This window comes from Physella acuta, unplaced genomic scaffold, assembly GCF_028476545.2.
Source record: "Physella acuta isolate Inbredline_101_S28 unplaced genomic scaffold, ASM2847654v3 ptg000480l, whole genome shotgun sequence".
Taxonomy (NCBI): Eukaryota; Metazoa; Mollusca; class Gastropoda; family Physidae; genus Physella; species Physella acuta.
Window position 1 is genome coordinate 138,015 of NW_026731999.1, and position 14,128 is coordinate 152,142.

At 34.3% G+C, this 14,128-nt stretch overlaps 1 protein-coding gene across 1 annotated transcript in view; it reads left to right on the top strand.

The window, feature by feature from the left end:
* The first annotated feature begins 1,249 nt into the window (after nucleotides 1-1,249).
* The window catches only part of LOC131944062 (inositol-tetrakisphosphate 1-kinase), a 35,610-nt gene continuing 22,731 nt past the window's right edge, over nucleotides 1,250-14,128 (top strand). The window contains exons 1-2 of the mRNA XM_059304522.1: nucleotides 1,250-1,462; nucleotides 10,258-10,282. Coding sequence (XP_059160505.1) covers nucleotides 1,386-1,462; nucleotides 10,258-10,282 — 102 coding nt within the window. The 5' untranslated portion in view covers nucleotides 1,250-1,385. The remainder of the gene's footprint in view (nucleotides 1,463-10,257; nucleotides 10,283-14,128) is intronic.

Genomic DNA, 14,128 nt, shown 5'->3' on the forward strand with positions numbered 1-14,128 from the left:
TTATATTACAATTTATTAAAACAGTTTTCTAAAATGCGAAATAACGTCTAAAATACGTTTTCTATCATTGCTTTTTACTTTCTCGTATATACGAAGTATAGAGAAAGTATTGTAATCGTGCAAAAAAAAAAAATCGAGATTTTTACAGATCTCGACGTTTTACACCTCACTGATACGGAAAAACATAATTTTGCAATCTTGTCCGTATGTCTGTGTGTGTGTGTGTCAGTGTGTCCGTGTGTAAACACGATAACTTGAGTACCGTTACAGCTAGGTTGATGAAATTTCATATATAAGTATTATATCAAAATCGTAGATCCGTATCAACTTTTGAGCGATTTCCGATAACCGGAAGTGGTACTTTTCCTACTTTGAATTTTTCAAAAGCCTATAACTTGAGTACTATTTCAGATAGATAAATGAAATTTCACATGTAAGTAAAAGATCTAATTCTCTACCTTCTGTTAAATTTTGAGTAATTTCCGTTGACTGGAAGTAGTAATTTACGCTACTTCCGATTTCTCAAAAAACTAATGTAAATTTTAAAAGTACTAATAATATTGCGCACTATTATGCGCTTTTTTATTGGGCGTTCACTTGGTGTGCAATTAATTTGTCTACGAGATTTTATTATATTTTTAAAACTTTAAGTATTTAAAATGGATTAAAAATCATGTCTATAGCCCGAGTTCCCATCCCCTGTTATTTTATATAAGAATATTCGAGAAAGTTTAGGGGAGATACTCCCGGTTTATTTTATAATGCAAAAGTGAAGTCGCACCATCTGACCCTCCCTCCCCCTCATCACACACCGTCACATTATTACGGACCCCCTCCCCCTACGAGTGTGACGTCATTTATGGACAACCCCTATTATATATATATATAGGGGTGGGGACCATGGGAGGGGTTATAACCTCCCCTTGCCTACGCCGGTGTTTTCGACTTGGTTGTATGATAATACATAGATATTAGTTGATTATACATTAATATAGGCCTAAGCCCCTACGTTTTGAAAACAAAATATTTGTAAAATGTAGGCCTATAATAAACTGAATATTATGATGATTGTTACTACTTGTTTATTCTAAAAACATATTTATATAGGCCATTATAGGCCTACTTATATTTAAATATTTATTAATGACAAGATCTTTAGTTTGTTTCAAGCGCAATCCGCCATCCAATATATTTTGTAATAGTTTGTTTCGTATTTTCAGTGTAGCTATTTCCTGGTGCGTATTTTTAATACTCTTCACCAATGTTTACTGGGCAAAACCAGTCAAGCAGTCCGTGTGAAGCGTAGGCCTAAAGAAGTAATGTAGATCTTATTGACAGAATTGTCGAACTCTCTTATGGATACGGTGTAATACTACGGCAGCAACATGCGACGTGTAGGATATTGGATTAGTGAGAAAAAGAAGAAAAAGCTTGACTTTGAGGAGCACCGAGAGAGATTTAGGTGAGAGGCCATAGAATCACATTCACATAGAATTAGAATCATAGATTGTCATTGTCATAGATCAACTTCTTAGAATTAGAATTGTTATTAGAATTAGATCTATGTTAGAATCAGAATAATAGAATAGGTAGATTACTGCTAGGCTAGATCTAGAAGCAGCTAGAATTAGCTAGATCTACGGATCTAGGGATTAGATTAACAGTACACTAAAGTTAAAAGTACACTTGAGTACACACACGTAACGGTTGTAGATTCTAGATTATCTAGATTCTGAGTTGTAGAATCTTATTCTAGATTCTAGAATAATTGAATAATAGATCTAGAATTTACTTGTTCACCATCCATAGTACATGTTTGTGATGATGTGTTAATGTAGGTTTTTCGATTCGGGAAGTCTCGTTCTCGCGGTTTTGAAGCACCCGTGTTTTGGGCGGACATATAAAATATCGAATCTTTTCTTTCTCATGAAGTACATAATAGTTAAAAATAAGGATTGTATCGTAATCGGAAAGATTTGTACTCGAAACTTCCCATGTATTTACAGGGCGAATAATTAACATTTTAATAATGGCAGCTTGACCTAATTTCTTCCTTTGTCTTTCACGAGGCCGTCGAGAGAAAGTCACGCTTATTTAGCTTGTGTTTCAAGTCGAATTATTTAAAGCAGGTGCGTTACCCAATAACTTTTTTATTAGACCCAATTTTTATAACATCTTTACTATCAAATAAAACTAGATTTGTTTAATGAAATTAGGCTGAAAACAATACATTTGCTTCTGTAAGTGGCCAACCCTCTTATTTTTTTAAGACGCCATTTTATAATAATCTAATTGCCGATTCCGGAAGAGGTGAAGGGGTGGGGTTGGCATTGACGGACTGTTAGAGTGAAAAACACTTAACTTGAATGAAAAAAACTTTATTCGCGCTTACAATTTGAAATAAAGTTTTGATAACTTAGCCATTAAGAGACAGATATGTTTTATTTACTTATTTTAAAACTGGATTGTTAATATATCGACAGTTTTTTTTTTGTTTATGGTGTGTGACTGAGTGTGTCCTTGACCTTTAAGTGCTGTTCTAGTTAGGAATGCAGGGCAGATGCCTTAGTTAGATGCCAAGAACTCATAATAGTCATCATAATTCTTAGTTTATTAAATACCACTTCAAACAGTTCTTATATTATTATTACTTGAGTAATTCATACCTTAATTAATAATTTGCTAATTGTTTCTGACAAAATATGATCATGGCACGGGCCGTCTTCAGGAAGGGGGTGGGGCGGGTGGGGGCTTAAAAAATGTCACATAGTACGTTATTTTGTCATTCTTTTGGGAAATTGTGTTTTTTGTCGTGGGGTGGAACTTTGTGAGATTTTTGGTGGTGGTTTTGTGACATTATTAGTGGTTGGTGAGTGTAATTATGATGTCTTTTATAGATAATATTCAGTATTATTAAATTTTGTCAATCCTTTTTTCTCACAAAATGTTAATTATGTCATATTCTATATTACATTGATTCTGAACATCATAGTCAGAATTTGTCAATACACCACTGACATGTTACATTGTCAGAAGTAATTTGTCTGGCTAAAACCATCAGGAGTTTAAAAAATATGAATTGAGATGTATGTTTGGTATTGCAATACAATAAAATTCAATACATCGCACTGATTCTGAACACTGAAGTCAATCTAAAGTTAATATTTGTACACTGTTAAAAAAACACAAAACTGGTGGGTCATGTATATTTTTTTATTTTCAATTTTTCAACTTCAATGACAGGTACATTATTTACAATTTTATTGTCTTGTATGTGTAAATATGTACATATAAATAACATTGGATTTTTAAAGAATTTACTTGTTACTTGTTGTCTGTGTTGTGTTGTATATATCTTTTTCAAATTTATTGACAAGTACATTAATTACAATTTATTGTCTTGTTTGTGTAAATATGTACATACATATTACATAGGCTTATTTGATGATTGTAAAACTAGTTTGTTATTATGCCTGTATGTATTGTGTTGTGTAACTCCGACATAGCCTGGTCCCAAATCAAGGATGAAAAAAGAGAAGGGGACAGTCACAATTGCTTAAATCTAATCTGATATAGTATGTCTTATCTTTAGGCAGACTGTTCTGTACCTAAAAAAATATGTAGTCAATTTAGTGTGCTTTAGAACATGGCTTAATTTAAGATTTTTAGTTTCTATAGAAAGGAAACGCCCATTAAATGTGCCTCATAATTTCATAAAATAGATCCTACCTATTATATTTCAAATACTGACTCCCATTGTAAACTGCCTAAATAATAAGTGTGCACAGTCTAAGTAATTAAAATACATAAATATGGATGATTTTAAAATTGGAACTATAAAGTATAAGGCCAATTTTTTGTGTTACCAATATCTGCCACCCCTATTCATTAATTATTTTTTTAAAAGTTATTTATCAATCTTGGTTACTTTTAGCTATCTACATTCATTTCTAAGCTATTTTAATATGCTTCTGATAAGTTTCATTGAAAAATGTTAAAAAATAATCTAGATATCCACTCATGAAATCAGGTCACAGGTCTAGGAGTTTTTTCTTCATTAGCTATGCCACACGGACCCATGACTTTGGAATTTTTTTTCAGTCATAATGACTTTGCACAGAAAGTTTATATATGCTAAATTGACTTAGTTTACCATTGTCCTAGCTATTACTGATACTTTTTTAAAAAAAAAATTTTCTTTTTAATTTTTCATCAAACTGCCTAGTTAATGACAATGTGTTGCATTGGATTGTGTTGTTTTCGCTGTAGCCTATATATAGCCATAGCAGTTGAGTATAAGTAGGGACATGGATAAAATTTGAATTTAAAAAAAATGAAAAATGTAATAGCACCATCTTATAGAGCTCATTTAGCCAGGAATAAAGATATTTTCATTTTAATTTTAGCTCAAACGGTTTCAAAGTTATGAATTTTTAACGTATTTAATTTTCGGGTTTTTTTATAATGGGGTTTTTCCAATTTCTGTGACCCTTATTTTTTGGATGTGAACAAAAACCTCTGTAACTTTTCAAATACCAGGTATTTTTTAATAAAAATTGACTAGGATCAAGCTTATCATATCAGTAAAAGGATAAGATACAAATAACTTCAGTGGATGTGAAAAATTGTTAAAAGCAATGTTAACCAAGAGGGCCACCCCCCTAAAATTTTTGAGAAAATGTCTTATATAGGCAATACTAAATCTGCTGCCAAATTTTTATTATATGGAATATCTCAGTAAAAATTGGCTTAAATGATGCCAACAATGTACACATTCACAGAAAGTAAAAATATTTTACTTAGCTTATGTAGTTATGTTACAGTAATGGTCAAAATCAAAAAGTACTTTTTATTCTGCGCAATTACTTTCTTGCAAAAAAGAACTACAATGCCTAGCTTATTTTAGATAACTTTGCCTATATTCTTTAAAGATAGTATAAATGATGGTTATTATATACTTTAATATGCCCACTGATCAAAGTTGATAAAAGAAATATTTTATTTAATAAAAATGGGCATGAAACTATGGTACCCCCCTTAATTTTGTGACGAAGAATTCTCCAACAGACAACATACATATGTTGCCAATTTTTAACCACTTGGAATATTTAGCTGAAAATCTGCTGAAATGTTATCAATATTGTATACATTCACAGAAAGTTCAGATATTTCATCTAGCTTATGTGGTTTTGTTACTGTTGGTCAAAGTTAAAAGGTCATTTTTGTCCAGCGCAGCTACTTTCTAACAAGAAAGAGGTACAAAGCTAAACTGATTTTAATTTCTTTGCTTATATCATTCAAAAACAGTAAAATTTGAAGGTGATTATGTACTTTAAATACACATTGATGTAAGTTAATTAAAAAAATATTTCATTTCATAAAAATGGGTTTGAAGCAAGGGTACCCTCCTTATTTTGTAACGAAAATTTTGCTATAGGCAACCTTGGAATATTTAGCTGAAAATTGGTCTTTTTGTTGATACATTGTATACATTTCATCCATCGTGTTTATGCATCATCATAAACATGTGGTATTAAATTGTTAATGTAGGATACATAATAAACATCTGCCTGCAATTAGAAATACATGTCAAATTAAAATACATCTTTTACGTTTAAATGATGTAGATATTGTATTAGCTGACTGTGCATGGGGCAAATAAGTAAAGTTTGCTGTATCAGTGACCTTGGCATATGAAGGGATAGTGTGGTGAGCACTATGCCCATCTGCCTTAACTTTAACTGAAGTGAGTCAGGTACCCATCATAGCTGGGTGGACTCAGGGACGCTCTACAAACTTGAACCAGGCAGTCTGATACCCAGTGGAAATAGCTATTCTGGCTGTGAATTTTACCAGGCCTAACCATGCACGATCCTGAGGAAGTGGCTACTCCAGCAGTGAAGGCTGTGACTTCAATTCAGCTGAACTTCAAAACCTGTTTAGAATAGATTTACAATTACATTTACGTTTTTATCTTTACATCTTTTGTGACTATTTATTTTTAGTTATTTTATTACAGAAGATCTGTGTTAACACAGACAGATATAGATCTAGTTAAAAGTAGGTGTAGAATAGATCTACTTATTTAAAATTATTAGATGTATTGGAAATCCAAAAAGCCTAAACTAGAACGATTTTCTTCTTTCATTGAATTTAACTAAAAATGATCTACAGCTACCATAAAATGATGTCTCCAACTACCCACTGTCACCCATTATCACAAAAAGCCACAGACCCCCCCTCCCCCTATTAAAATGACCTGAGCCTAAAACCCCTTCAAAATTGCAGCTTTATTTTTAACATAGCTCATGGTTTCTTTCTCAAATATTGACTATGGTCACTCTGGTCAAAAAGTATATTAATCAATTTCTTATTCTCTTAGTCTATTGCAATATACAAAAAAAAAAACAGTTTAAAACGCAAATTAGAGGCTATAACAAACTCATCACACATTGTGAAAAAATGTCGCCCCTCCCCGACAGAAATGTGACATTATTTTTGGACACCAGCATCAAAAGCAAAGTTAGATTCTAGATCTACTATGATGTAGTATTTTTGTTAGAAGTATTTTAGATTTAAGTTTATTGTTATTCATAATATATTAATAGTTCAATTTATACATGAAAAAGTTACAAATGGGCTCGATATTAAAAAAAAAGAGAAATTATTATAGTATCCAATATTAACAACGCAACTTCAAAGAAACTTATGTGGGAAACTTAACTCCAGTAAAATAATTCATATTAAATAAATATGTAATTATAACACGAAATATAACTGCAACATCAGGAAAGAATCAATGTTTTATCAATAGAAGTGAAAATCAGTCAATAAAAAGCAAAAGGAGATGATGGATGGCTCTGATTGTAAAATCAGCTCTAATATTTTGCTTTAGCGTCATTGACAATATTTGGGAAATTCCGATTTTTACTAACTTCCGGTTTTAGTTTCATTATTTAAATCACTATTATTATGAGCATCCGGTTTGTTGAAATCAGAGATGCTTTCTTGGTACCAAATAAAACCTTTTTGGGTCCGATTGTCGCGAAAAAATTTTGATATTCATATAGAAAAATGGTTGTTCTATTTGTGCCTTAAAACTTATTACTGTGCCATAAAATGCTATATCTGAAAAATTTGCTCAAACTTACCTTATTTTCAATGAAAAACTCCATAAAATAATAATCCATTGGAAAAAAAAAACAACTTGTAAGTAAAAACGATGTCCATTTCTAGTTGTATATTTATTAAAACCATGACAATAATCATTTGGGTTGTAGGAAAAAATTATTTTTTTCGAAACTGCCCATCGCAAAAAACGCCGTAGCGCAAAATCACGGTATCGGCGAACAGCTCTCCTCGCCCGCGGCAAAGCGCGCGTCATATCCATGTCCCTAAGTATAAGTATAGGCCAGACCTACTAATAAAAATAAATATTAGGCCTAATATAATATAGATCTAGGACAGGGGTTCCCAACCTTTTTTACTCTAGAGCACATTCTAAAATATCGGTAGGGTGGCGGGCACCACCTATTTTAAATCGAAAAACTCCTTCCAGAGGCGTAGCGACCCTTCCCGTCACCCGGGGACAAAACTTTCGATTTGCACCCCCCCTCAAACTTTCGATTTGCACCCCCCTCAAATTTTCGATTTGCACCCCCCCTCAAACTTTCGATTTCCATCCCCTTCAACCTTTTAATAATGTTTATGATAAATATTCTGTCGAATAGTGAGAGGCGGGCACATACGAATCGTTCGGCGGGCGCGGGGTTGGGAACCCCTGATCTAGACTATTAGCCTATATGCCCTAATAATCTATACTAATCAGTGAATCATGGTGTAGTACTAGATCTAGGGTAAAACTCCATTAGGCCTATAGACTATAGAGTATTTTATTCCCCGCTTCACATTCACATCCAGTTGAGCGTATTTTAATATTTATTATAAGCACAACTGAAATCCACAAAAATGTTAGGAAAACACTTCGCCTATTTATTTGTGTTTTTTGTTTTAGTTTTTTAATAATTTACGTGTCAAAATTTAAGAAAAATCCAAATTTGAAACACTAAATGTGCACTATTTAGATCTAGCTTTTTTTTGTGTCTTACTCTTGAAAATATGTTCATGTCAGTTAAAATTTCATGGCAATGGGTCAAGTACGAAACTCGTAATTGCAAAGCGGTTAAGTTTGTATTGTTACAAGCATCATGCATGAATAATACTATAAACTTATATGAACTCAAAGGACCCTAAAACTGACATCACCATAATTTCAAATAGCTATGACGTATGATGATAATTAGAGTGAATGTGAATCATGGTGAACCCTTGATTGTGTTGGGATTTTTGTCCTGCTGACGAGAAAGCGCAAGCTGGCGATCACAAGCTATTTAATTGGAACTGTAGGCCTAATGCTTATTTGTGTTTTTTGCCTGTTCTAATTAAAACACACATTCGTAAAAAAAAGTTGGTAACTGTAGATCTAATACTAGTGTTTTCTTGATGTTTTTGTGGATTTCTGTTGTGTTTATAATAAAACGGAGGTGAACTTGAAGTGGAGATTTAAAATACGCTAAAATGTAGTTTAACTGATAATGGTAAAGGCCTCTAATCTATTCACTTTCAGGGAAAGGGTAATGATGTGAACACCAATAATATAAAATATATATGTATTAACTTTAGTAATTGTTTCAGAAGACTTGACGATCAAAATAAAATTACCACATTTATATTAGATTTAGATTTATAGACATATAGCAGCATTTTTTGTTTGTTTGATTTGTTAGATTTTACTCTTAATTGAAAAGACATTGCCATAGAAATATGTAGTTATTAAGAAACAAAATTATTAGTGACTGTCCATAAGAATTTTGCACTACTATGAGGGATACATATATTTTGATATGTTTATACAGTGTAGGGAGGGGGGTAGAAAATATGACAGTATACTTTATGATAATGATACAGCCATATTTTTTCATATTTTTTTTACAGCCTTTAAAAAAATGTATGTCTAATAAAAATTAATCAGTATAGAGCTTAATAAATATTTTAATGGGTGGTATGTTGAGATGTGACATGGATAACGGATAAGGGAGGGAGGTCCTGACTTTTTGTGATGGATAGTTAATTAAAAGTATGGCATTTTACTTTAAATTCAGAAGATCTATTGTTTTGTCTCGTGAACATAGTTAGGAATTTAAAAAATTTAACCCATATTTTATCTTAACATGACCATTCATAACGAGGGAAAAAACTCTAAAAGGAATTTAATTCAAAGTCTGGCTTCATTTTTTTTCTGTTATTGGCAAACATACAATGTTAAGAAAATTGTATCCTGATTATCCAGTAAAATGTACCGCTTAATCGGGGAAAAATGGCAAAGGCTTTAAATATTGCAGGGTTGAAAATATGAGTGAGCACTTTCCATCATTGGCAAGCTATGTATTTTTTCATGCACGGCTGATTTAGAATGTACAATTTAGTTTTGTAGATCATTTTTGGCTGTGAAGGGAAATTAATAGCTGCAGGTTATTCTGTTAATTTTTTCATAGTAAATATGTTTTTCAATGCTCCAAGGAAACATAAAAACAGTTGTATAGTCAGAACAGTAAAGCTGAGTGGTATCCAAGACCACTGTAAATTCTGCCAGTGATGTTTGAGTCAACCATTACTGATCCCTCATTTAACCCACCTTCCAGCACCTTACGTAGTTTTAACATTTTTGTTAATTTCTTTGTCTAAGTATGACATGATCACAAAAAAAAAAGGGGATTAGGGAGTATATCAAACTTGGTTGTTGAATTTGGCCCAAGTGCCTTAAGCCTTGACATATTTGGCCTGTCAACACCAGTGCAATGTTAGCTGTCAGCGTTGTGTAAACACTTCCTGTGTGGTTTGGCTTGTGCAGTCCTGAGCTTGTTTAGCCTTTAATTAAGTCTACCCGTCATGAAAGACTCACTTGGGTCATTTAAGTAGAAATGTATTTAGTCTAAGCCACTTGGTAAATATCTAAAATAATATTTTTATTTTGATCGATTGATAAATATTGATGTGATGTGCAATATTTTTAATAAACATGGGTAGGTGCCTCTATTTATTTTTAAACCCTAATTTTTGTTTTCAATTAAGTTTACCCAACCCTTTCATTTGGGGGGGGGGGGGGGGGGGGGGGGTAATATGGTCATTGATCAGTTCACATACACATTTATAATTTTTGCTATTTATTTTTACAATTTAACATTTCTATTTTTTCAGGAATGCAGGAATTGATCTCATACAGGTAATTATTCAGTGTAACTGTTGTAGCGCTTGTTGTAGTATTGCCACCCACCTCTTTACAGGTAGTGATACTTGTGTCAGAATTCTATTAGTATTTATAGTCCTCTGTCTTCTAGTCAACACAACTGACTACACCATGGCAGAGTGGCCTGTGTATGTCAGGCTGGGAACTTAACTTTGAATAATCAACTATGTTTCACACTGTTTTAATAGAACTGGCATCTCTAGACCAAATGTTAATTTGTTTTTCATAAGCTGGTGAGTAGAGGGCTCACACCAGGTGTAGATCAAACTGTGATAAATCATTTGGCCAGGATGTATATATGAGGCATTTAGAATAGTTTTCTAGTATTTATGTGTGAGGCATTCAGAATAGTTTCTAGTATTTGTGTGGGTTGAAATGCTGTTGGTTAGGTTGTTTCTGAACTTCTGTATTGTGTGTCCCAGTATGCCAAGTTTGTTGCTTAATGTGTCCCTGTATGGCAAGTTTGTTGCTTAATGTGTCCAAAATGGTTGTTTAGTGTGTCCCAGTATGTCAAGTTTATTGTTTAGTGTGTCCCAGTATGCCAAGTTTGTTGCTTAATGTGTCCATAATGGTTGTTTAGTGTGTCCCAGTATGTCAAGTTTGTTGTTTAGTGTGTCCCAGTATGGCAAGTTTGTTGCTTAATGTATCCAAAATGGTTGTTTAGTGTATCCCAGTATGGCAAGTTTGTTGTTTAGTGTGTCCCAGTATGGCAAGTTTGTTCTTTAGTGTGTCCACAATGGTTGTTTAGTGTGTCCCAGTATGCCAAGTTTGTTGCTTCATGTGTCCACAATGGTTGTTTAGTGTGTCCCAGTATGGCAAGTTTGTTGTTTAGTGTGTCCAAGATGGTTGTTTAGTGTGTCCCAGTATGCCAAGTGTGTTGCTTAATGTGTCCAAAATTATTGTTTTGTGTGTCCCAGTATGCAAAGTTAATTGTTTAATGTGTCCAAATGGTTGTTTAGTGTGTCCCAGTATGCCAAGTTTGTTGTTTAGTGTGTCCACAATGGTTGTTTAGTGTGTCCAAGATGGTTGTTTAGTGTGTCCCAGTATGCCAAGTGTGTTGCTTAATGTGTCCAAAATTATTGTTTTGTGTGTCCCAGTAGACTAAGTTTGTTGCTTAATGTGTCCATAATGGTTGTATAGTGTGTCCCAGTAAATCCAGTTGGTTGATTAGTGTGTTCTTGTTGGCTGGTTTATGTAATTATTTCCGATTAGATGAGGTTGAATAACAGAGCCTACAACATCGCCGATACTGCATATAGACCATAGTCTAACTGGGTGTTGCGTATGTTACATTTGGGTTTGTTTACACTAGATATCTTGTAGAAATGGGCTGTCGTTCAATTTAGCAATAAAATTTTAAGTCTATTGTGGTTTTTAATGGAATTTCATTGGTTTACTGCCTGAGCTGAAGTTGCTCGGGGCTATAAAAATAATGGCAAATTCCCAGAGTAAGCTAATCACGCTTTCCTAAGAAAATCGACACTTTTTTTACACGTTACTCACCATCAGGTAGACACAAGAGACGGTTTGAACCCTTGAATATAATTCACAATTGCCTGCGTGTCATGCTAGCAGTGTTTCTTCCAGGCTTTTTTCTCCGGGGGGGGGGGGCGGACGCTGGTAAAAGTATACTTTATTTTCTATATAACTTCTATTTCGGGGGGGGGGGGGTAGATGCTAGTAGTAGTATTAACCTAGTACATTTCCAGTTGTCGTACCACAAACAAAACATGTTACAGAACAGCAACTGTTGAAATATTAACGAGCCCAGATGTGCTGTTCTGTTGTTTTTTTTTTTTTTCCACTTCCTGCAGTCTAAATTCTTTTATTCCTATTGGCGATGTGTCGCGTCTGTCGCCTTCACCGGGGGCTACGTCTTCTGAGTCGGCACGCAGACGCATGAAAAATCAATCGCTAATTGCTGGGAAATATCGAACCTGCAGTGCTGTGGTGACCGGTGCTGTTTGACGTAAAAGAAAAGTTTTTACTTACGTAAAAAGATTTCAAAATCAGTAGTCGTTAGATTTTATTTGGTTGTTAGTCTGTAAGAGAATTACGAAGACTTGCTTCACTATATTTATAGGCCTACTCTCTTTGGTTTAAAAAAAAAACATGTCTACAGCAGAATGAAGACTGGCTTCACTTTTTTAGTTACTCAATTATATTTTTTTTAAACATTTCTTTTAGCAAGGTGATAGATCGTCCTTCTATAAAATGTCGTCTTATAAGCATTGAAATTCTATAGAGGAAAAGGGAGTATAGTGTATGAGGACCTGGCGTGCAACTCGTACTATGTAGGGTGGAATGTATTAACTACAGTTTTACTGTTGTTATCATAGGTGGCTGAAATACTTCAATCTGCTGTAGTTTCTTGTACTACTAATGTATCTTGCAGGCCTATGAAATACTTCAATCTGCTGTAGTTTCTTGTACTACTAATGTATCTTGCAGGCCTATTATGAAATACTTCAATCTGCTGTAGTTTCTTGTACTACTAATGTATCTTGCAGGCCTATTATGAAATACTTCAATCTGCTGTAGTTTCTTGTACTACTATTGTATCTTGCAGGCCTATGAAATACTTCTGTCTGCTGTAGTTTCTTGTACTACTATTGTATCTTGCAGGCCTATGAAATACTTCTGTCTGTTGTAGTTTCTTGCACTACTCATGTATCTTACAGGCCTACTAAATAATAAAACATACAGTCTTTAAATAACGAGAATTTGCCGACTATGCCCTATTCTGAAAGCTTGTGTGAAGGCACGGGTCTACGATATTGCAAGTCATTCGTGTCGCCGTGTGTCCTCTTTTTTAGACACAGCGTCTTTCTATTTTCTGGCTGAGATCGATTCCATTCGAATTACAACTACCGTATGCCACTTTGGTATTTATAGATAAAAAAAAAAGGTTGTAATCAGTTCTGCATAGAATCGATGCTATCTCTTGGATAATGTCCGTGTATTTTTTTAAACAAAAAAAAAAACACCTCATTCTACCAAAGCGTTTGGTTCTATCTATAGCAGTAGTTTGGGCCATACTACCTACGTATTCCAGACAATCTTTCTACTTATAAACGGGTATTCATCGTGTCACACATACATACGGGCATTCAGCCGTGGCAATGCGGGTCTATGCTGAAGTGGTTCACGCTACAGTGCCCCCCCCCCTACCTTGTGGTTGCTTTACAGAATAAATAAAAAATCCACTATATGTAAGCTTTCTTGTCTTTAAGGCGAGGAGGGGGGGGGAGTTTAGGGGGGAGGGGAGGTGATCTTCAGGGTCTGGTTGTCACCGGGTTTTGACTATGTTGAAACACCAGCTTAAAGTAAACGGAGGTTTAGTTCTGACAGTGGGTAACATTACCTGCCCTATATATTTGACTCTAATCTATAACCGATAAACCCAGTTCGATCTTTCCCCGGAAGATGGTTTGGTGTTTGCTCTAAAAATGAGACAAAAGGGGCTGTAACCACGGGCGAGTGCAAATCCGCTGGTTGTCACAACAAACTTAATAACGCGGTCAGCCGTGAGTGTATAGCGTGTCAGAATGTTGAATGCGGGCATCGGTAGGTGAACGGCCGGCTTTCACGGTGCGGCCTGGGACTGTGAGCTACCCCGATAGTTAACACTTAGGGAGGGTCGTGCGTTTTTTTTTTTTTTTTTTTGGCATTAGCACACCTGGCTTAAATTCACGATAAACAACTTGACGATAATCTTATATATCACACACAAAAGTATCGTCAAGTTGTGTGATATATAAAATCTAACCAATTTATGATTTTCAACAGTTAACCGACACCCCCCCCCCCTCTCTGAGATTG